At 37.7% G+C, this 24,400-nt stretch overlaps 1 protein-coding gene across 5 annotated transcripts in view; it reads right to left on the bottom strand.

Annotated features, from left to right (window-relative positions):
* Nucleotides 1-24,400, bottom strand: part of LOC106656540 (potassium voltage-gated channel protein Shal) — a 107,379-nt gene that overhangs the window by 2,238 nt on the left and 80,741 nt on the right. The window contains exons 4-6 of one of the 5 annotated variants that reach the window (XM_023462136.1): nucleotides 15,475-15,636; nucleotides 9,167-9,277; nucleotides 1,349-1,802 (exon numbers count right to left, since the gene is read on the bottom strand). In XM_023462136.1, the coding sequence (XP_023317904.1) occupies nucleotides 1,581-1,802; nucleotides 9,167-9,277; nucleotides 15,475-15,636 (495 nt within the window). In that variant the 3' untranslated portion in view covers nucleotides 1,349-1,580. Of the gene's footprint in view, nucleotides 1-1,348; nucleotides 1,803-4,471; nucleotides 4,559-4,976; nucleotides 5,928-9,166; nucleotides 9,278-15,474; nucleotides 15,637-24,400 lie in introns of those variants that run through there. The other 4 variants (XM_014377572.2, XM_014377569.2, XM_023462137.1 and 1 more) reach the window with 4 other exon arrangements.

Raw genomic sequence — 24,400 nt, 5'->3', positions numbered from 1 at the left:
AAGATAAACTAGAATTTTGCAGTCTCCGTGCTGAGCAGCAGCAGCGACGAGACGACCATATAGCTATTTCAGGCCTCGATATATAGTAGCGAGAGGCAAAATCGATCCGGCAGCCGATGCAAAAAGAGCTTAATCCCGGGGCTTAACTCTCAACCCTGGATCTCGTACACGTAGCTCTCTCTCTCTCTCTCTCTCTCTCTCTCTCTCTGCTCACGCCTTTAGCAGCAGCTAGCTAGAGACATTGTCTCTCTTCGAGCTTTTCCAAAGTCGTGTTATTTTTCGTACGTGTGTGTGTGTATCTTTTGCTCTTTCACGAAAGAGGAGAAAAGGGGAGAATACTTCTCTTGCACCGCGTGGAAGTGAGCAAATAAACGGGTTTTAGGGTTGTAAAAATACAAAACGTCGCGACGAGTTGTTAACCATATATTTTTCGTTTTTGTTTATCATCAAATCACCAGTAGCATCTGAGTTCGAGCGATTTTTTTAAAGGAAAAATAAATAAGCTTAATAATACAGAAGACGCTGCCTTCGCATTACTCTCGACGTCTCTGAAACTCTTATTTTTTGACATACTGACAGTAATCTCGTCGACAATTTTCAATCAGTGATTCTTTCATTTTGCTGAGCTGATTTATACGTAGTCAAGATGATTTTCATAAGTTCAAAAACTATTTAAAGTGATGAAATAAATTATAGTACAGCAGTAATTAAAAAATATTACAACAAAAAAAAATTCAAACAGACAGGTGCAAAATTTATAATTTTTAATAATTAGATCATGCAAATTATTTCTGATCAAGACTATCAATAAAAAAAATCTTTGATTAATGAATAGGATAAAAACATTCTTCAAATCAATGATAATTATTTTCTCATAATCATTATACACACACATCAGACTTACTGTCATTATAGTCACTAAGTTCGACACGATGCACAAAATTCAAAATATTTTCATTCAATTTCTCTAAAAAATAAAAAATATAAGTTCTCGTTCATTTGCGAGCTAACCCACGATTCAAAAATCCAGTGGGACCAGTGACATTATCATATTTTTATAATACTGAGGTGCAATATGGTGTAAAGTTACAAGGATCCTCTATATTCGTTCATAAATAATAATTCAATGCAACAAGCTAAACTACTTCATATAATAATTACACGTGTTATCCATGATATAATCATTCATATAAAAATTACTGACCTTACACCATGGAGCATTCCAGATAATATACTTATGGTTAAGTCGAAATTTAAGAGCACACAGAGAAGTAGTGTCTCGTGTGCGAAGGCAGATTCCCCCAAAATTATGTCAATGAGATATATTTGAATAATTTTCAATGCTCACCATTGTCTAAGTGGATGTTAAATACACCTCCACACATTTTGTCGAGAGTCGGGGGAGATCCAAGTCGTAACCAGTGGTTGAAGAATTGTTACTATTTTTTAAGGTTTTTTTTTTTTTTTTAATTTTTTTCTTTCTCATAAATATGAAATTTTTCGTAGGCGATGGCTCTCGTAGTCGTAGTAGTAGCAGTAGTAGTAATTGGTCACTGGTGCGTAAGTAATGAACAGTTTTTTTAAGCGCTCTCCGTCACGGTGACCGACACCGGTTGCAACTGCTGCTGCTGATGCTGCTGTTGACCCTGCCCAGCCGAGGAAGCTCCGTCCTGAGACGTCGTGCCGGCCATGGTCGTGGTGGCGGTCGTCACCTGGCCCATCATCGAGCTGTTACTGACTGGTATCGGGAGCGGTCTCAGGGCCTGCATGTCGCAGGCGTGCGAGCCGCGCTTCTTTAGATCCTGAAACAATTTTGGGCATTGTGGAAATATTGTGTCGTATACGTAAAATTACCTCTTCTTTTCAATCTTTTTTTTTGCTCTCAATCACACAGTCGAATTTTTCGCCCATTCGTAACTCATTTTTGACGAATCAAAGTTTTATAATGCGTAATATATGAGTTCTTTGCTCGCATACTTGTTTCCGACAAAATTAAAAACTAAATCCGCTGCAAAGCATAGTTTTACCCTTTTTGATTTTACATTGTAAAAGCGTAATAAAATTCTGTGTCAACAATTTTTACCTATCTAGAAAATTTTGAAAGGAATTTTTCATAATCAGAGATAAACCATGCCAATAGCAGTGCAGTAGTAGCATGAAACGTATTCTAGACTTGAGTAATCTAAAAACGGTAAAACTATGTGCTTTTTTCGTACCCGATAAAAAAATTTATTGAAAAAAATAGCGATGAATTTCGAAAAATTAACTTTTGATTTGACCGAATTCATAATCAATTTTACATCTGAAATACTGTATTCGTTTCAATTTTCAAATTGATCGAGTAATCATTCATACATCATATTCATTCACTAGTTTTTCACTATGCATTCATTTAATTAATCAACCCTCTAAAAATATATTAAAATTAATTTAAAAATGTAATCGGAAATAATTCGCAAGGACAAAAGGATTTCACTGTATTGCATTAAATGCATAATTTAAATTCAAGTGAGGTCCATAATGTCATTGCAAAATAGATAAGTCGTAAGTAATATTCAAAAAAAAAAAAATGATCTTTATAATTTGTAATAATAGTTATACTATTTAATTAATAAGGGAGTTAAATTTTAACTATCAAGTTTATCTACTAATTGTTAAGTCATGCGAAACATTTATATATTCAAGAGTCGGTGTTTTATTATTTAATTTGAAATGAACTACTCTATGATATACTTCTACGATAATTGATTACCAATCTACACAATAATACATAAAATGCAACATTAAAAGCGTAAAATGTATAAATACTGAATGATGAAATTAAATAATGAATGATGTAGTAATACTTATGATATGAGCTGAAACGAATTCAATCCAATTTTCATCTTTTTATAGGTTCATATTAATATCACAATATGCTGTAGATTTTTAATATAATTATCAAAATACTCAGAACTTCAGCCCTAGCAAAAGATAAAAATACAAAATCTAATTTTGACCTACATGAATCGGTGAGAGAGCTCAGATGGAATGATGTTTTTTGATGAGTAAAGCACTAATGTTATATACGTAAGTAATATGCATTGATGAACTAGAGCAAACATGAGGAAATGTTGGCTCAAAATGACGAGATGCCCTGATAGCGCATTATCGTAAAATCGGTGCACAAGCTTGGTTATACAGAAAAGTATCTAGTTCGTAACTAATACATGATGAAAATACTTTCTAAGATAACAGTAAAACTATATTCACAAGAATACATCCTTTTTTTTCTCTTAGTGTCCTTGATAATTTTTTTGTAACAATAATAGTAGTAGGAACGTAGATATATATTGATAATGAATGTAAGCGCAGGCATAGGCTGCAAGTGAAAAAGCGGCTTTCACATTATATTTCATTGTGAAATAAGTTTATGGGATAAGAGGCGTGTGTTTGTATTATAGACACGGTCGAATCCTCGCATTCGCGTAAAAGGATGAGGATTTGCCTCTAAAAGTATCCTTTATTTAGCACTTTTTTCTCTACCAAATGTAAAATAATGGCTAAATTCTTGTTATCTTTAAAAAAAAAGCACTCTCGAATCAGTATAATTATTATTACTTTATACGTAAAAAACACGCAGAAATAATTTCAAGCTTAAAATTGTGCTTTAAACTCGGAATGCGAGAATTTCACCTTGTCCATAATGAGATTCTGTGTAAGACAATAATATAATATTCGCAAATCTCGCACTATTGTAGGTATGCATACTTATTCATAATTCACGTACACTTCGAGAGAGACTTCCTTTTTAGAGCTTCGTTGTCTCCGCATCTCGTGTTTTATAATATTTACTCTCGTATAATATTCTAGAACTATGCGTGCGTCTTCTCTTTGCTCTTTTTTGTCTAATAAACATCTTATGCTACGCACTATGGTATGTCCAGCGTATTTTTCGAGAGCTCTAAGTTTCAAAGTCAGTTGCAGGTTGATGATGTTTTCTATATATGCTTTTTTATTTATCGAAAGCACATTACCACACACATAAAAAACAGTGAAAAACACAGCGTTTATCGAATAGAAGACATTCGTTGTAAATAAAAGCAGTGCCATTACACACAGAGATTTTTTTTTCATATAAACCTATATTCATCATTGTTCGTTTCTATATTGATGTGTGTGCGCGTGTGTGTAGCTGCAAAATCGACACACACATCGTGCTCGCAAAATTATATGCTGTTGGTCAGTGATGTTGCGGTGTATAAGTTGTATTATATGATATAGCGTTTCTAACACTGAGTCGATCTTGTGTAATATGCGTGTTGTGAAAAAAATACAAAATTCTTGCTCAGCCTAATTAATAATATAAGGACAACAGTAAATCATAAACATATGATGCTGAATATAATCTTTCGTAGCGGTAGTAGTAGTAGTAGTAGTATTGGTAGCAATAGAAGTTGTTTTTTTTATGTCTGCTTTTTTGCCTTATTACCTTTGATCTGACTTCGATACGGTCGCCGTAAACGAGCACCACTCTATCCTTGTTTTCAGCCGTGGCGGTCAGTTGGTGAGACATACTCTGTGTACGCCATATCGGCATTTTTGTGAAAATGTGTTTTATTTTCGCCGTCGTCGTCATTTTATTTTTTCATTTTGTTTATTCAACAGCATCGTTGTCGTAGTTGTCGTCGTCGTCAGTGCAATGCGTGTGTCGTCGTCAAGTCACGCCCCCCCAGACACACATTCATCGCAGCCGAGTGAGAGAGATAGGCCGGCAGTTGATAACGATTGGTCGTGGTAGTAGTCCCAATGCAGCAGCAGCAGCAGCATCGTTGTCATCGCATCGTGTCGCACACACACGACGACGTGGGTTGGTTGAGATTTGGAGCAAAATATAGAAGAGAATATTTTTTTTCATTGATTTTTTTTCAAGCTGCTTTTCACTTTCTGCTTCGTAGTATTTTTTTTGTATTTTTAAATTACTTAATTAAAGTTTGTTTTTTTTCTTTCAAACACGACGGCACGTTATATATTATAAAAATGTCACGTCTGTTTATCTGCATGCACGATTATAATCATCACACACCTGCTGGTGTATACAATAATTATCTATTTTGTCGCAGTCAGTCGTCAATTATGTATTATGAGTGCGATGGTATTGCCAAATTTTAATTAAAATTTAGCAGCACTGAGTTATTTGGAACGGAGCTCTGTTCGTTAATATAATTAAATATTATCATAATTATAATCTCATTCTCTGACTGTGGTATGTGTATCTCTTTCTTTTTTCTATATCGTAATGATTGCATTTTATAATATATCTAGATGAATAAGCTATATTTTCTCGCGCTAACAAAGAGTCTCTCATTGCCTGGAGTGAAGGTATATTTTATATCAGCTGATGGTGCACTATATGTGGTATTGGTGGTGTAGTGTGTATACAGCTTTTATATAATGGTATTTTCTCTCTCGCTTACTCCTTTCGCTTTTTTTTCTATATCGTGAGTGAAATTGGCATTGGAAAGCGTGAGAGTGTCAAGCGTGGTGTTTTTTTTTGTTAATACTAAAATTTATTTTCGAAGCGATGGTGTCGACGAGTCGTCTTTATCGTACGCCGTCGTGTGTGACACGTGCACAACAATAACAGTGGCTCTACAACAGTGATTTTTGTCTTTGTTGTCGATGTAGTTGTTGTTGTTGTTGTTGTTGTTGTTGTTGTTGTAGTTGATGTTGTTGTATTAAAGTGCGGTAATTTTTTTGGCTGCTTTTATTTATTAGCGCATTCAAAACGAAGCCTCGACGAGATAGGTGTCGTCGTTGCCGGCGTTAGCGCCCGACGAGCCACCGGCCCCCTGAGATTGGCCAGCTAAGCCGGATTGCGAGGACTGGCCCTGCAACGAGGCCTGCCGCGAGGATCTCGTGGCCGGGATGTATTGATTGTACGCCTGCTGAAAACACCACAACCACAAAAACAAGCACACGCTCGTATACACTTGATGATAGATATAAATTTTGTTTGTTTTTTTTTGTTTTTTGTTGCTCTCTGCATTAATTATAATTTTGTCGATGTTTGTTGTTTTTTTGTATGATGTAGCGATTATTAATTATTATACTATAATATATATCAATGTACTAAATAGTATCTACTGCCTTACTACAAGGCTTCAAAACTACAGTTTTTCAACTAAAATTTATATCTTTTTATGTTTTTTGAATTAATCAATCGATGCTCTAATGATAGTTATCATTGTTAATTACTATTTCTTTAGGTTCTTTTTTCTTATTTATATGCATGATATAGGTTACGCTGAAAATTCAGTCGTACGTTTCGTTTTTTTTTTATCAAAAAACAGTGTCACGCATTTTTAAACGTAAACGTACGACCGAATCGACTATTTATATAAATAATGGTATATGATATGAGAGAGAAAGAGAGAGATAAGCAAGTGAGACGGTACTTTACTGTGATCATATGAGGCAAACGAACCTTTACACTCGCTACAAATTTGCGGATCCTTTTTTACAGCCATTTAAAAAATTTTTGTTTACATGTGTGAATGAATAATAACAATACAAAAGCGTATACAGCATTTTATATTATGTCCAAGCTGGTTATCGGGGGACCAACCCGAGAGTTGATCGTTAGTTGGATTTTTTAATTAAAATTTTTCGTTATTTTACAAAGCAGGATCGATCAGAATTATCTACGTTGTTGTATTGGATGTAGATATTTATACGTGAGGTTGTAGATAAATTAATAACTACCAAAAAGACTCAACGCTATATATTCAACAGTATTTTTTCTTTGATTTGTTCTATTTAATTTTTAGTAATTAATATTCTAAAGTAATGGCCCTTCCTTCGAATTATCTAACACTAAATATTAGCGTATACATGACCAAAACTACGGTTAATATTTGTCTAACGACTATTTTCTATAGTCTATAAACTATAATAGAAACGTCATTAGCTCTCGTTCTTTTCATATCTATAGATGTAACTGTCGTCGTGTTTCAAATAATCAATTCGTCCATGCGTCAGTAAAAAGTCAATGAATCGTTCAATTAAAACTCCCCCCCCAGAAAAATGGCAACGATCCCGGATCGAGCTTCAACCGACCATACATAATTCCCCGCCACACCCCCGATATCACGATTATCCTCCTCGCGATGCAGCAATTTTCGCGCGCCAGCAAATATATAGCACATACGCACGCACGCGAGAGGAGAGTAATATTAAATGCGATTTTAAGCCTTGTGGCTCGCCAATTGACCGCGACTAAATCCTTTGCCTAATTGGCAGTTTCCTAATTTGACGTCTGCCGACGCGCCCCGCCACGTCGCTGTTGCTGCTGCTGCTGCTGCCGCTTCAGCCCACCCTACATCATCATCGTCATCGTATATATCTATCTATTATACATATAGCTCTAGCTCTGTTGCTTCATGCTCTAATTGTCCCGAATATATATATCGTACAGTTGGTAGCAGCGCAGCTCCCCGACACTCGCGAGCGCCGCCCGTTGCAATATTCATAGAGCGTGCGGCTACACAATCATTCGGCTTGCGCGTCAAAGCGTGAGTTGTATTATCTTGGCATTTACTGCGATGCACAGCACTGGCACAGTAGCAGCAGCAGCAGCGGTAGCAGCTCGCTGTATAGTTATATAGGTAGTTTCGGAGCGCGTTTAATATTTAGTTCGAATCGTAAAAGTTGCGGGAAATTCATGTGTCGCGCGAGGAACAAAAGATAAATGCGCGCGCGAGAAAATGAAGCGCGATTCCACAGGTTGTCCATCGTGCGTCTACGGTATACGCAATCGAGAAAAGTTTCGTCCTCGATTATTTTTTCTCCCCGACGATGTTAATGAAAAAATATTATCGTACAAAACACGTATCCATCCGCGCACGCAGAGATACATCCATCGAGGATGAAAGAAGAGAGAAAAAAAGAAAAGAACTGCACGGCTCTAGATGAATTACGTACGACGACTAGGACGATTTTTTTTTTTCACTGACTCATAATTCAATTCAATTCAAGCTCGGGCTATATAGAGCAGCAGCAGCGGCAGCAACGGCAGTCGAGGCCTCGTGCTGCAGCAGCAGCAATTGAATGCCTTCTGCAGTTTTTTTTCTCGCTCTCTATCTTTTCACCCACCCCTCCACTACGTACAGCTAGAGAGAGGTACGTGGACCACTAGGGCGCATTTGCAGCACTGCACTTTTACACGCGAAATCTCGCGCCTCTATAGTTCCATTATTCAAATCAACGCATCCACTACTATTCGCGCTGTGTGTGGGGGTATTTTTTTCTTTATCTCTTTTTTTTTTTCGTTGCAACGGTTAAACATTTTTCTTCTTTGATTCGGGCAAAGTGATGGAAAAAAAACCGTTCCGTAAAGTCGGTGCTGGACTAAAGCGAAAATCAAATCTATCGAGAGATCAAAGGGGAGAATTTTTATACTAAACGTTTACTTTGAATCGACGATGGGATAAGCAGATCAATTTTTAGCCAGGTACTTTTATTTATTTACAAGTTACATTAAAAAATTTCAACAGTTTTGTTTATGGGATTACAGTGGGGGATGATCTTGTTACTTTTTGTTATTTACAGGGACATTATTATTATAAGATTCAACGATTTTTACGACACATTAATTAACAAGGTTTTTAAATGTAGTATAACTGCATTGAACAATTTACTTTTTTCCAGGTGGTAATCTGAAAACTCTAGTGCTCTCGGTGATTGTCCGGCTAAAATTTGAAAGATAAAGGAAATTTTAAGTGAAAAATAAACAGTGGAAGAGAAAAAAATCCAGCTAATCTATCCGATTAGGGAGAAGGTAATGGAGTAAAAAAAGTCATTCAGAAAGGAAGTTAGGAAAGTACACCGAAGAGAGAGAGAGAGAGAGAGAGAGGAACAACAGAAGCTATAACACAAGGGGTAGTTGGGTTGTATAGCTTCGGAGACACTCACGGAGCATTGAAAAATCTCTAGAGCTTTCAGAACCACTACTAGTGTATAATAAGGTTTACGATACAGGTGGGAGGCTAAAGAAGATTGGGGGGGGGGGGGGGGNGGGGGTACTGAGGGGGGTCGACAGGAATGACAGACAATAGAATGAAGAGTAGAGCTGAGAAGAAGTAGAGGGGGATCAAAGTTACATTTAAGATTCGATTCTGTCTCTTGCCTGGCTTCTCGATTGAAGTGGATGCACCGAGTCTGTAACGACAACGACGCCGCTAGTACTACTAATAGCGCCGCCACCGCCGCCGCCCTCCGCCACTCTTGCTGATCGTTTCTGCGCGTGGGCAAATTCGAAATTTTCATCATTTGTTTCAAAATATCATAGCTTGATTTAATTGGTTCAATTTTCCATACAACAGTTACTTTCTTATAGTTGTTTTTTTAAATAAAAATAAATTCTGCCGATAATCCTCGAGCCGTGTGTTCATTCGACAAAGGGTAATTTCGCTGCTCATTTTTACTTTTCATCAAAATCCCCGCGGACGTGTAAGCGTGTGCACGTGGGGGTGACTCGTTTCATCGATCCGTCTGTATTTACCCCTACTTTGAACATGATGATTCGTAAAGATGGATTTTGAATGATATGATTACAAACACTCCGTTCATAGCAGTTCATTTACCCATGCGAAAAATTATTTTTATTCCATGGATTTTTGAACATTGATGCATGAGAAATTTTACAAAGAGTGATATCGATGGATTGATTTTGATTTTAAAACACAGCTTTTCATAGACTTTACACATAAACACCCATATAGACAATAATAGTCAACGATAGCAATGAAAGTTCATATTTCCACATATATTATAATATGTGCATGATACGAAACGAGATTCAATTATATATTCAACATTTAGAAAAACATTTATTTGAATCGTGTAAAAAATGTTGAATTTCCAGAACGATGTGATTATTCTTTTCATTATATTACCGAGTGTAACCAAATTTTTATTTTTGTTGAAATGTTGAGGCATGCAAGCACATTAAACTTCACAAACACGTACACGTCCACAGAGATAGAGTGATATTATTTTACTAGATGTGTGGTTTTAGTTGCAGTTATTTTTTATTTTCATTCTTTTTTTTTTGTTTTATCGTAATCGTAATATGTACACTAAATATACTGCCCTATACATGCAAGTGGTTGGAAAATATAACCCTGCATAGTATGAAAATACCGTGACTGCATTTATATTTCGATTTCGAAAAGTAGTGTCATATCGAGTGGATTAGAGATACCGTACACAAGATGGAAATCAAAATTTTCGAACACCTTGTCCTCGATTTACACCGGATATCTTTCGAAAAAAATTACTTTTTTATTTTGTGATTTAGTAGAAATTCGCGTAGTTTTTTTTGTTGAAAACAATCAGTATTAATCTCGGAAAACGCGTTTGAAAATTTTCATTTTAATCTTGGCTTTCGGCATCCTTTCAGAAAGGAAGAAAAGTTGTTAAATTCCCCGAAAATTATAATGAAAACCGATGTGAAAGTTTAACGTTTGAGTAATTACGAAGGATGCACTATCTCATCGGGTTTTCTCTTTCATTATATTTCAGTTTTTTGCATAGCTCATTTATTTAAGACACTCGGAATACTTTCTATTTTGAAATTAAAAATATATAGCCAAAACTCTTTGTGAAAGTTAAAACAATTTTGGCAAAATTCGTTCTCTTTGCCTGGAAAATTCACGCAACGTTTTCAGAAATTTAGAATTTATAGGAGAGCACGTAAAAAAGTTTTAAAGCTCAAAAAAAGAAAAGATTGTTTGTAACAGTTATTTACGATGATGCTTAAATATCAAAGAGAAGTGCACACAAGAAGTATACGATTTTTTTTAAAGTTTTGCTATGGCCTTTAGTTGGATCCTTCTCGAGAGATTGTGTTTATTTATATCAACATAATAAACAATTTTTCTTTACATTTCCCACGGCTGCGTTTTATTTTTTCATTTTTTTTATTCGCAACTTTTCTAAGCGCGTAAACTCCGCGACTTCTTTGAACACATTTCTTTTACAAGAATCTCTATCGTATAGGCCGTATAATATAATGAGCGTATTTCCTTCTTTATCCTTACAACTTTGGCGATATAGATTTTGTATGTTTGTCTTTAACAACGTCGTATCGATCTCTATACATCTTTTTTACAGAGCAATAACGCATGGCAGTCACCGAAAAAATAAATTGGATATTTGGAAGAAATTGAAAAATTACATTGAGTAATGTGGGAGGTGAAAAAACGCGAGCCATGTTACGCACGCGAGAAGGAAAATTTGTTAAATCTATCAAGGCGTGTGAAATAAATATACTTTCGAGCCCAGAAATATACAGGAAAAATGATCGATATTTTTTTTAATTAGATTTTCGTTTGAGCAAAATTTACGCATGATTCGATACTGAGATTCTTCCTTAAACGTAATTAATATGCTGATTTACTTCATATTTTTCTTTTTAAATTACATTTTCAGTCGTCGAATATACATTATAAATAAAGTACCTAATTTTTTTTTATTTTATTTACAAAATTTATCGTCATAGCGCTACGCGCACGACACTGTATACCTCTGATTTTTACTTTATTTCTCAATAAATCTAAATGATTAAAATTTATTTTAAAATTTTTAAATCAACGATCACTTGTTTTAATTACCCTTTTTTTTAAATCATTTTCGCTCGACAGCACCTATGGGAAATTGATGCTCAAGACGATGGCTTAAGATGATACATGTATTCATTTTAGTTAGTTTCTTTTTGTTTCGTTAAGATTCTGATGATCGATTGATTAGGCGAGAGATAGATGAAGAAATCATATTGGTGTTGACCATCGATTCACCGTCAAGTTTTTGGACAATTTGTTTTTTTTTTCTTTCTTTTTTTTCGACCAATTATCCACATAGTTGATACTTGACACCAATAACTTTCAAGCGAAGCATTTTTTACAAATGCTAAATCAACTTGAAACTATACATCGAAGAGAAGTTCAATGAATGTTTTTTTTGTTAATTTTCACTCTACAATCACATATTCTGTTAGTTCTATAATTTTAAATCAATATTTCTGGGTGTATGAAATATTGAGAGAGAAAAAAACATTTCACGAGCTTGCAATTTCAATCAAACATTTCTTTTTTTTTGTTTCAATAAATTTATTAATATCGGTGGATCGACGATATAGCGCAGGTGCCAAACGATTTCATATGTTTTCATCATTTCTTTCGGCGAAATGTTTTTTTTTTTTTATTTATTTAACGCTTTCAACGAGACGCGCGAATCGCTTACTCGGCTAACTTTTTTTTTGGAAGAATAAGATATAGAGTAATATTTATACGATAAAAATTAATCTTCTAAAAAATAAATTTTTATAGGAAGGAAGTATCCTCGCGTTTGGTAATCAAAGGGATGAGAGAAATTCAAGTAGCTTGTAAGATTTTTTTTCTTTTTCAATGGAAGACAAAGGGCAGATGGGAATTTATACAGTATTTTCACTGTTTTTTTTACTTCTAATCCTACGAACTTACTAATATACTTACACGCACACACGAGTGTCCTATTCACTTTTTTTTACCCTTCTATTTACGAATTATTTTTTATTTGTATTTAATGATCCGTCATAATATAAATTTTTTGTGCTCTTAATTTCCATATACCTATTATAAAATCTATTTATACATTTTACGTTCGTATTCGTATCACAAAACACGATTGATCAATAAAATTTTCTCTATTAATTAACAGTAAAAGGTTTAATAGAGGTAGATTCATAGTATTATAAATACTATATTTGAAGAGCCTTCGTGATCTTGGAACTACTTCATTATTTCGTTTCAAAAAGTGGCAAAGAATATCCATTTGTGCAATAAATGCAGACCATTCATTTCGCTGCTTGTGCTATCTATATATATGAAAAGCAGAGCTCTCCCCGACACAAAATATCTACACAAATATGACCTAATTACGAAAAATTCGAACGATTCACCGGTTGTATATTAATAGGATTTATGACAACATCTACAACTCAAGCTTACCCTAGTAAAACTTGGTCGTGCCACGCTCGCTCCGCTCCGGAGAAAAAGTGATATACATATAAAGGCGAGAGAAGAGTAGAGAAGAGAAAGAGGGAGAGTTTTATCGATGACGTGCTCTTGTGCCCGCTCGCGCGCTTCAAAGCTTTGAAATTTTGCATAAAATACCCTCTCCTCTCTCTCGCTCGCCGATACGGTATACAGCGGAGCTATGACATCAAATTAGCTCGTCAATGAAATTTTAATATTTCCAGACTCGCAGCGGCGACGAAAAGAAACTATATACAGGCGATTCACGAAAAAAACTTTTTTAACGAGTGGTTCAATTAAAGAAAGGAGAAGAGAGAGAGAGAGAAATTGAAATTACTTTGGAATTGAATTCGCCGAACATTTCGCAAGTGAACAATCAATCCACGCGCATTGACGAAGCTGAGGGGGTTGAAGACAAAAAGAAAGGAACGAAGTAAAGAATTTTCTCTATTCGATGTCGTTGGGTCGCGCTGAAATGTCAAAAAATATTACGAATTTCGCCAGAGCACTTAATCGATTTGAGGTCACAATTTGTCAGGTTTGATCTATCGATTATATCAGCTTAGCATCGTAAGCAATTTTGTTCTCGGCCGCCTAAATAATAGACTCTACTGCTATGTTGGAGGGGGGGTGGGAAGTGCTGCCACCGCCACTGCCGCTGGGCGAGATAGTTAAGCCTCTTTTGATACAGTGAGTGAGTGAGAGCAGCGACCGAGGCTCGAGCTTTTTAAAATTGTTTTCGCGCTGCAGCTACGTGTATACGTCGATCGAATGTTGCACGGGAAATGACGAATGTTCCCCCCGCGCGCTTTCGCTCTCGGTACACGAGAGTCATTCGAAATCTCTACGTTGATGAATTTCCGTAGATAAAAAATAAAAAAGAAATTAAAAAGTTCGTACCCGATATTTACACCTGCGATGCATTGATTTTCTCTCGTTGCCCTACTGACGTACTACTACTACTACTACTACCACTACGTTCGTAAATATGTAATTTATTCGTAGTCGGGTTCCTCGTACATGCGAGAGGTGCCCTGCGATGAAGAAGATAATAAAAAAAGGGCAAACTAAATCGAGTATACCCTTTGGCACTGTAATATAGTTTGCGAAACTTTTAGTCTCGATTAAAAAGTCTTTTAGAAATTATTTCAGCGCTGTAACAAAGATAAAAAAGTGTAATGCGGGAGGGGGTGGGGCCTTTTAATTATTGAAAACCAATTAACTATGGCTCTATTACAAGAGTTAAGTTCCAAGATCACGAGGTAATAATGAGTAACTTTATATACAGAAAATATATGATATATATATCATTTTGTCTAGAGTAGTTTCGATCATATAAGAAGAGCCCTGAAAAAATAGTAAAACCAAAGAATTCGAAAAATATCTCGATTGTGCGCAATACAATATGGACTTTCAACTAATTATATCATACGACGATTTTTCCCTCGAATCTACGACTCGAATATAAATGAAAAATCTAAAACTGTATAAGATTCGAGTTGTTGTCGTTTGCGCGTAAAATCTACAAAGATTAATCGATTATTTTAACATTCCGTTCGTTTATTTATACTCGTTTATTTATCATTTATGTACAAGTCTCTCTCTATTTATAAATGCCTAATTTTAATCGATAATTACTATTATTTTCATTAACGCGCTGTGTGTGTGTATTTCAGTCGAGCACCTATCGATATACAAAAATTTTCTTTCTTTTTTTCGCGTTGAATGTTTTTACATTTGGATAAAAACGAGGCGGGGGGTTCAAGGAAGAGAAGAGATTATTTGGCACCGTCTCTGTATGCGTGCACCTTATAACTCGCGTACGCGACACGTTTCGGAGCTTATCATCGTCGTTTATATATTATACGTGATACATAATATAACGGGAGGCAAATACGCTCGACGACGACGACGACGACGGAGAAGCGAAGAAGATAAATACGTGGAATACTTCGTGTCGTTAGCAGTAGCGAAGCATTTCACGTATGCCACCACCAACATCGCCAAACACATCAAGGCGCGCACGTTACAATAATAATACAACGTGTACACGCGCGAGTGATGCGTTCGACGTATTAAAGCGCAAATATTTTAATACATAAGCACGTTAGACGCGCGTCTCGTTGAACGAGCTCGACGAGGCAAGCTTGGAGGACGCGGAGGCGCTGGCCGTCAAGCCGTGAGCCGCCGAGCTCGTGCTCGGTCCGCCTCCGCCGGTCCCAGCTTGGTCCCCCGACGCGCTCAGACCGCGAAAAGCGACGCTGGGCACCTGCGCCGGATCGTCCTCGGCTCCGGAGCCGTGTCCACCGCCGCCACCGTCGTGGCCCGAGGAGGTGCCGCCCAGCAGGGCCTTGCTCTGCTGCTGGGCCGACTCGCTTATCGAGCCCGTGGAGGCTAGTATGCCGCGGCGACCGCGTACCTGGTAACGTTGGGGATAGCAGCGACCGCAGCAGGACTGCAGCAGGCCCGTGGCGACGCCCCGCGACGCGGTGCTGTGCGCCGGCGAGGTGAGCGGCGACGGCGAGCCGGGCCGCTTGGGCGCCCCGTTGAACGGCACCTCCATCTCGACGAATTCTCGATCCTGCGGACAGAAAGAGAGAAAAATCTATTGAATTTCGGTCATTATATAAGATACGAGTTATATGTATAGTGTATATATATATATATATAAGGTCCGGCCACCGATAAATTTCATTTCCGTCGTCCGTTTTTTCGAGCGACGAAGACTTTCATGGCTCTCTCCTCCTAGCTCGTCGTCGTGTCAAGGCGTAAAAATGTCTTCTGCTCTACTTCCTCGATTGAGCTACATTATTCTTCGCCCACTGGCGCACAATGTAAGTACGTACGTGTGTGTGTATATATATAGAAACGAGCGAACTAGCTCTAGCAGTAAAACAAAAAGCCTCGAGAGTAAATCGAGCTATTCCTCGAGAGGAGAGGAGCGCGCGAACCCTGGTGTGATGTGTATGTGTGTACGTACGCTCGGGAGTATTTCATCTCTCTCTCTCTCTCTCTCTCTCTTTCGGCTACCTTGGCTTGCACACACAGTCAGTATAGTGGCACAGTCAGTCGAGTAAACTCACAACGCAAAAATTTTCAGCTCGCTTTTCACCAACTCGTATAGTAGGAGCTTTTTCTGCGCTGCTGCTGCTGCTGCTGCTCGTGTCCTTTTTACGCGCCGAGCATTCACACACACAAACACACTGACCAGGTGCTGCTGGACTTTGGGTATTTTATAGGTGTATGTGTGTTTATACATAAACTTGGGAGAGCTGCGTTTGCAAATCCCGACAGAGTGTTTGTGTGTATATATTTCGGGAAAACACATATTACAATCAGGTTTATACGCTCGTTTAACTGGCAGCAGCAGCAGCAGCTTTGAAGTGGTTTCGCGCGCGCCCGATCCGCATAGAGATGGTTATGGAAGTTTTGAAGGGTGTTTACAAACGACGAGGGGGTGGAGGGTGCGATTTGAGAATTATATAATACGCGTCGGTCGAATGTCTGGTTCAAAAATATATTACATAAGGGCCGCATTATTATTATTATTATTATTATTATTATTATTATTATTATTATTACGATTTTTGGGATGTCCAGGGCGAAAAAAACGCGCAGAGCTGCTAGAGAAACTATTTTTCGAACACATTTCGTGTCGAGTCTGTGCTGCCGCTATTGCTGCTCTGGTGCAGGAGGAGCACAGTTGGCGAAAGCTGTCGTGGCTATACGTACGATTCCGAAAGAGTAAATTTCTTTTTGAAAAAAAAAAAAAAAAAAAAAAAAAATACCCGCTGCACATCTGCAATGCAGTAGCAGGGAGCGAGCAATTTACATTCATCATCTGCACTGTAAGCTTCTGCTGCTGGTCTATGCGCGCGAGCGTAAAATAGGGGAAAAAAATTTATCAATATAGTATATGTTTAAGCCCGCGTTATTAAAATGATAGATATAATATATTTTTTATTTGTACAATGGAGCTAGGGAGTATAAAAGATCAAGCTGGGTATTAAATGTGGGGAGGGGACTTTACGAGATTGCAGTATGTATACGTTCAGCAGAGTAATATCGTACAAGAGGTGAAATCAATGTGAATATATAACTTCTTTTGCGAGTACGCGATGAAAATCTGCGCGAGATAAATAGAGAGAGAGAGAGAGAGAAAAGGTGAGAGGGAGAGAAATAAATAGATTCAACAGCGAGAATATATATAAAGCGAGAGAAAGCCCAAATCTTCTCTCGGCTTTGCCTGCCGCCGAGTCCTCTGGCACGAGACCAAGTTTCTCCCTAACTTCGTTTCAATTAACCAGAATTTACACGCCTTGTGTGTATGTGTGTGTGTGTGTGTGTGTGCTATATATAATACAGTCGTGCTGCGCAGTGGAAACATGGAAATTAATTTTCTATATGTTTCATCGCACCGCCCTTTACCTGGGCCGTGTTTTGTGCGAGTGTATGTATACATATGGCAAACAAAAATTTCAACCTACGTCAGAGCAACACACACACACACACACACACACACACACACACACACACACACACANAAAAAAAAAAAAAAAAAAAAAAAAAAAAAAAAAAAAAAAAAAAAAAAAAAAAAAAAAAAAAAAAAAAAAAAAAAAAAAAAAAAAAAAAAAAAAAAAAAAAAAAAAAAAAAAAAAAAAAAAAAAAAAAAAAAAAAAAAAAAAAAAAAAAAAAAAAAAAAAAAAAAAAAAAAAAAAAAAAAAAAAAAAAAAAAAAAAAAAAAAAAAAAAAAAAAAAAAAAAAAAAAAAAAAAAAAAAAAAAAAAAAAAAAAAAAAAAAAAAAAAAAAAAAAAAAAAAAAAAAAAAAAAAAAAAAAAAAAAAAAAAAAAAAAAAAAAAAAAAAAAAAAAAAAAAAAAAAAAAAAAAAAAAAAAAAAAAAAAAAAAAAAAAAAAAAAAAAAAAAAAAAAAAAAAAAAAAAAAAAAAAAAAAAAAAAAAAAAAAAAAAAAAAAAAAAAAAAAAAAAAAAAAAAAAAAAAAAAAAAAAAAAAAAAAAAAAAAAAAAAAAAAAAAAAAAAAAAAAAAAAAAAAAAAAAAAAAAAAAAAAAAAAAAAAAAAAAAAAAAAAAAAAAAAAAAAAAAAAAAAAAAAAAAAAAAAAAAAAAAAAAAAAAAAAAAAAAAAAAAAAAAAAAAAAAAAAAAAAAAAAAAAAAAAAAAAAAAAAAAAAAAAAAAAAAAAAAAAAAAAAAAAAAAAAAAAAAAAAAAAAAAAAAAAAAAAAAAAAAAAAAAAAAAAAAAAAAAAAAAAAAAAAAAAAAAAAAAAAAAAAAAAAAAAAAAAAAAAAAAAAAAAAAAAAAAAAAAAAAAAAAAAAAAAAAAAAAAAAAAAAAAAAAAAAAAAAAAAAAAAAAAAAAAAAAAAAAAAAAAAAAAAACACACACGCACACATATATATATAACAGGTGGAAATTTGAACCAGATATAGGCGAGCGAACTTCATTTTTTTTCACTCTCGCTTTGAACTACAGCTGTCATACGCAGGAAAAAAGCGCAAAATCTTCATACCCAGCTCGACACGTTATTTAACGCGTTATGCGCAGGTTGTCGCTCGTGCTCCACGTCTGATAATCGTCCGATATCGCTGAAGAGGTAATTAATATGAGTTTCTTTTGAGATCGAGATTAATTTTTAGAGTTTCGCGTACAAAATAAATAAGCAAAAGTTGACGCACATGTCGAGCAAATTACTACTAAACAGCGAATGCAACAAAGGGAACTCTAAGTTGAGTTAATTGTTTTTGGTGAGTTCGCTGCTTTTGACGTGGGGGGTTCTTCTGTTTCAAAAATATTTTTTGCAATTTTTTCCACGCGATCGACGTTCAGTCACGAGCTGGAGAGATTTTTCGACGATGCGCTTGTGACGTGGGATAGACGCGTGTGCGATACACGAAAAAAAGGTTGAAAGACTTTATCTACGTGCGCATTCAGGACGATTATAATGGGCTCGTAATTAAATGCAACGGTAAGGCGCTTTTTTGAGCTTTCGAATAATACACTATATACAGTATCCGTTCTCCGCGTAAATAACAGCTGTTGAAAAAATGCAAAGAATTAAAGCTAACAACTGCAGCACGGGGCGGAGGCGCAAAGGGCTTACCGGCGTTGGAATCACAAACGAAAAAAAAAAAAGGAGAAAAAAAAAATAAGCGAGCTTCGCCCAGGGTCTGTATATATACAGAAAGAGAGAGAGAGAGAGAGAGAAGGCCCGAGAGAACTATAATTGCATTTCAGCTAGCTGGAAAAAGTTTTAAAGTGTAGCAAAAGAGAGGGAGAAAGTCATCCCTGAGAAGAATCGTTTGAAGTTTTTTTACACAAACACACGCTCACCCACATACACACATAGATGCACACACGTCGAAGCTCGAGGAAAGAAAAACTCTTTTCAATTGACGAAATAGAAGCGAGAGAGAGAAGGCAAAAAAAAACTACCAAGACCCAATCTATCAGCCATACATTTGGCCTCTCTCCGCTCCCGCCGCTCGCAGCTGCACACACGACGGTGTGCGGCTGCCGTATGTATTTGCCGAATGAATGTATGATACGAACAGCGCGCAACGAGAGAGGGTGTTCTCTCGCATCAGCAGCAGCAGTAGCAGAGCTCGCCGAACTAGGCCACAAGTGAATTCGGATTAAAGCAGCAGCCGCCACCACCGCTGCTGCTGCTGCTGTGCAAGTTTTCAGTGGCTAAATTGCAATCGTCGTCACAGCTCGTCGGCGCGCGGGCGGGGGAATAATGCTCAAACGCTTTCGGGTGTGTGTATGCACGCGCGTCGAGCTGCGTAGCTGCGCACCTGATTGCAACTGCCTCTCTCTTTTTCTCTTAAAAAATAAAAAAAATAAAAAATAAAAATATATATATGAAGTTGAAAATTTTTATAGCTTATTGAAATTTCGAAACGAGAAAGAAAATAAAAGAAAATAATAATCACGACGATGACGATAAAGCTCCCTGTCGCCCGCGACTAATTCATACAGCTCTGCTGCAGCGCTGCGAGCGAGAGAGAAACGTGAATCGCATGATGATAAAGCGGAGAGCGCGGCCAAGATAGGCCACACAGCAGTGATTCGCGATTAAGATTTTTCTCGCAGTAGCGCCCCATTACCGCCGCCGCCGCCGCTACTACTGGCTATCAAAAGTACTATACCAGTTTCTTTCCGGCTGCGACACTAATGGTACACACACACACACATATATATGGTAGAGGGGTCGGGGGTGGCCTATGGCAGTGGTCGTCGCTGCCGCCGCGTGCACGCTCGGCTAAGCAGAATTTATGCCTTGTGGCAATGACTCGCAATGCACACGTACGCTGCAGCAGCAGACCCATATCTATCTATCTATATACAGTTAAATAGTACGGAGCAGCCGTTATAACTGCCGTACATGTGCGCGCATGCATATGTGTTAGTGTGTGTGTGTGAGCGAGGCCGTAAATCGATTTAAAAAGAGCCATATACGCGCGGCCAGGCGGAGTGGCAAATTATTATTATTAGCGCGAGATACGTTTAGATGTATGCGACGATAAAACGCCATTGACGATCGCACATCTCCGTATATAATAATTCCCGAGGGAATACCGAATTGCGTATGTACATAATATATTTACGTGCATGGCGCCATTTCGATACGTCGACATTTTCACCCGCGTCATCCTTTTCTTTTATTTTTCTTTTTTTCCTCCATATGCTTCCTATCGGCTGCCAAACTATTGTAAATATCGTTTGTCGCGATAGAAGTCGCACGCGCGCACCACCGGTGATCGCATTCGAAATTGCCGACACGCGTCGTCGTCGTCGTCTCGCGTATCGCCAAGTGCGCGAGAGAAAAGTATATACGTATGAATATTATCGCGCTGCAGGACAGCAGCAGCGCATACGTACGAACTTCTCGAGACCGGTCATTCATATACATATATACAAGTTTCTTAGCAAGAACTCGAGCGTGAGAAAATATACTCTATACGCGCGCTCTTGTGTCTATGTAGAAAAAACTTTTCCAATATATCTCTCTGGCGTGCGCCGCTGCAGCGCAGTTTAAAAGAAGAGAAGGCAAAAGGATGAAAAAAAAAATACACACACACACGGAGTAAAGGAAGCGAAACAATAGACAGCTGCATAGGCAGTTTCTCAAAGTGGATTCCGTCTGCGATATACGATACAACGCGCACGAGTACAACAAATTCGTGTATATATGTATGCCTGATATACGCACGTGGACTTTTAGATACGCGTGAAAAAAGGAAGAAGATCGATCGCCTGTAATAATACGGATCGATGTAAAATAACTTCCGTTTAACCGACGGGGGGGGGGGGGGCGAGCGCATTATTATAACGAACCAATCGTGCGCGCATCAACTACCCCAGCAGCAGCAGCAGCAGCAGCAGTCTCTGCATCATATATATTACTACTAATACACTATGGAGCGAGAGATATCGAGGAATTCGACTGCACAAGTGCATTGCACACCGAAGATCGTATATAGTACCCTTTAAAGCTCGCCGCCCATCGCCTCGCTCGCTTGCCTGCCCAATGTCTAGCTGCGCGTTTCTCACACACACACACACACACACACACACACACATATCGCATAGAGCGTCGAGCGTCGTCGTCGGCGAGGATGGAAAGCCACTGCACTATCAGGGCGGAAGTCAAAGTTGGCGCGCGCGCTATCTGGGTTAAGTGTGTCGACGAACGACGACGACTAGGTGGAAGCTTAGAAGCGCGCGCGGCAGCGGCGACGGCGGCAAGATGCGCGCACAATGAGATCGACCGTTGTCGAGCAGTTGCACAGATGTGTGTGTGTGTGTGTGTGTGTTGCAATGCTACAGGCAGAGAGACCAAAAGAGAGAATATATATGATATAGGAGGGAGAGTTGAGGGACCCGAGCGACGACGACTGTGTGAGCTGCGATGCCCCCCCCCCCCCCCCCCCNCGCCCCCCCCCCCCCCCCCGCACACTCACACGTATACACACTCGAGACACTGATATATGCGCGCTAGACACTTCTTTCGGGCTATAGCTGTGTAGCGCACCGACGACAACGACGACTTTTCGACTTATATCACGTCGTTGTACTGCTATTTCTCTCGCGCTGTATGCGCGCAGATTCGTACGTATATGAACGTATATATATTTCCCACTCGTTTGCTTCCTCTTTCATTTATTTGTTTTTAATTTTTTTTTCTTATGTCTCCTTTGGAAAAATTCTGCATTGATGGAAATGGTCAACATTAACAATTGCACGATGATCAAAAAATAATAGTTTGAAATGTTTTAGAATAAATCAAGATTGATTGACTGGTTTTTATTTGATTTTTGGTATAATTATGTTTTTGCCACAAATGTTTTTTTTGACACAAATTCTATTTAGAATTATTTAGCCCTTTCAAACTATTTAGACCATTTTACAAGCAATATGAATAAGATAAGTTAAGTCGCTACCGATAAATCGCAACTACTTTTACCTGCAAATGTGCAAGTGACCAATTCATAATAATTTCATAAGTTGAAGTAAGTTTTTTTGTGGTACAGCTCTGTGTGCTTCAACCATTGCTAATTTCTTAAAACTGACCATCAAGCCGTTTCAAACACTACTTCGACTATTTCTCAACCACTTTATCAAAAACAATGATTATAGAACCTAAAGTCCCTATATATGGCGAGTACCTTCATCTGCAAATCTGCAAGTGACAAATTCAAAATAATTATATAAGTTGAAGTAAGTTTTTTTTACCATTGCAATGCGCAGTCTCTCTATACGGACCTAAAACTGACTATTTAGCCGTTTCAAACACGACTTCGACCATTTCTCAACCACTTTATTCAAAAAAATGAAAATAGAACTTTACGTGCCTACCGTTAGATGGCGAATACCTTTAAATCTGTATATCTGCAAGTGGCAAATTCAAAATAAATGTATAAGCCGAAGCAAGGTTTTGAAAAAAGTTACTCTTCTAAAAATTCTATTCTTTTTCGATGGTCATAAAACAGCGTCAAAATATTCAACACTTCCGTTAAACCAGTAAAATAGCTCATAGGACGTATTGGAAGACGCGCCCGAAATACACACTTCACGAATCTACTTGCAGTATAGCTTTATTATAATAAAGTCTAGCTAAACTGATTATACGATTAAGCCTTTGTCGCAAAAGAGATACATGTCTCGTTTCTCGAGTTATATATACATCGTACAACGTATCCGAGAAAACGGCTTCGCTCGGAAGTAAAAACTTGAGAAAATATAATGAGGGCACAGAACTGAGCTCGGTACACGAAACGACGACGAGACGACGAAAGAGAGAAAAAAAATGTGAAAAGCCAGTGACAGTACACGCGATAACTACGCGCGATGAAAGAGTAAGAAATTGAACTTGATCCGAGTAGTAGAGAAAAGTACGAGAGAAAAAAAAAGTTCAAAACGCGCCGCGCGACACACGGCCAAGTCGTAAATTCCCACGCGCGCGCGCACGCGCCAGCAGCCGTCGTCGTCGTCGTCTTATTTGACTCCGGCGCGAAACGCGAGACTTTGAAATAAAAAAAGAACATTTTCAAGATCAAAGGAACTTGCTCTCTCGCGCGCGCGCGTCACACTTGTCTCGCTTTCTCTCTCGGCGGAATATTATATCTTTATTATCGCCAAAGTTGCGCAACCGCAGGATAGTTAAGTATCCAGCATGAATTTCGAGAAACGCGTCCGAATTTCATCGAGGAAATTTTGGGAACCATATATTTTACTTTCTTTTCCTCCATGTAGAGAAGTTAAAAGAGTAAAAACTTCTGGACGATTTATCCCGGACTAAATTTTACGCGTAGTATAAGACACTGTGAATGCAGAGAGAGAGAGAGAGAGAGAGAGCAGTGCGTCGTTGTAATAAAATGCATGCGCCCATCCCCTGCAGCATGTTTCTCCATCGTAAACAATCATTAGCATAGGACGCGCATATACACACACACATATCTCTTGACATAGTGGAAAAACGACTGCAGCAGCAGGAAGCCGAGGCGAAAATGGTAATGAAACCGGGTGCAAGAGTGAAATGAAATTGTCGAAGAGTGGCTGAATTAATTACCGAAATACTGCGCTTCAGGCAGAGAGAGAATGAGAGAGAGTCGAGTTCGAGCTTGCGCGAGAATGTCGACTTTTTGCATATTCCACCACGTTTATACACATCGAACCTCTCGTCGTGGTGGCAGGCAGTGATCGCTCAGCTGCGTCGAAACGCAGAGCTTTGTTTATCGCCACCTCCTCCCCGGCCCTACGTTGCGTATGGTCGTTTCGTCGCACGCGCGCCAGCTCGCAGAAATTCTGGTTTATTACCGAAGTGTGCATCC

The sequence above is a fragment of the Trichogramma pretiosum genome, unplaced genomic scaffold (genome assembly GCF_000599845.2).
Source record: "Trichogramma pretiosum strain Unisexual culture from Peru unplaced genomic scaffold, Tpre_2.0 scaffold20, whole genome shotgun sequence".
In the NCBI taxonomy this organism is placed as follows: Eukaryota; Metazoa; Arthropoda; class Insecta; order Hymenoptera; family Trichogrammatidae; genus Trichogramma; species Trichogramma pretiosum.
This window is presented reverse-complemented; position numbering and strand designations above follow the sequence as displayed.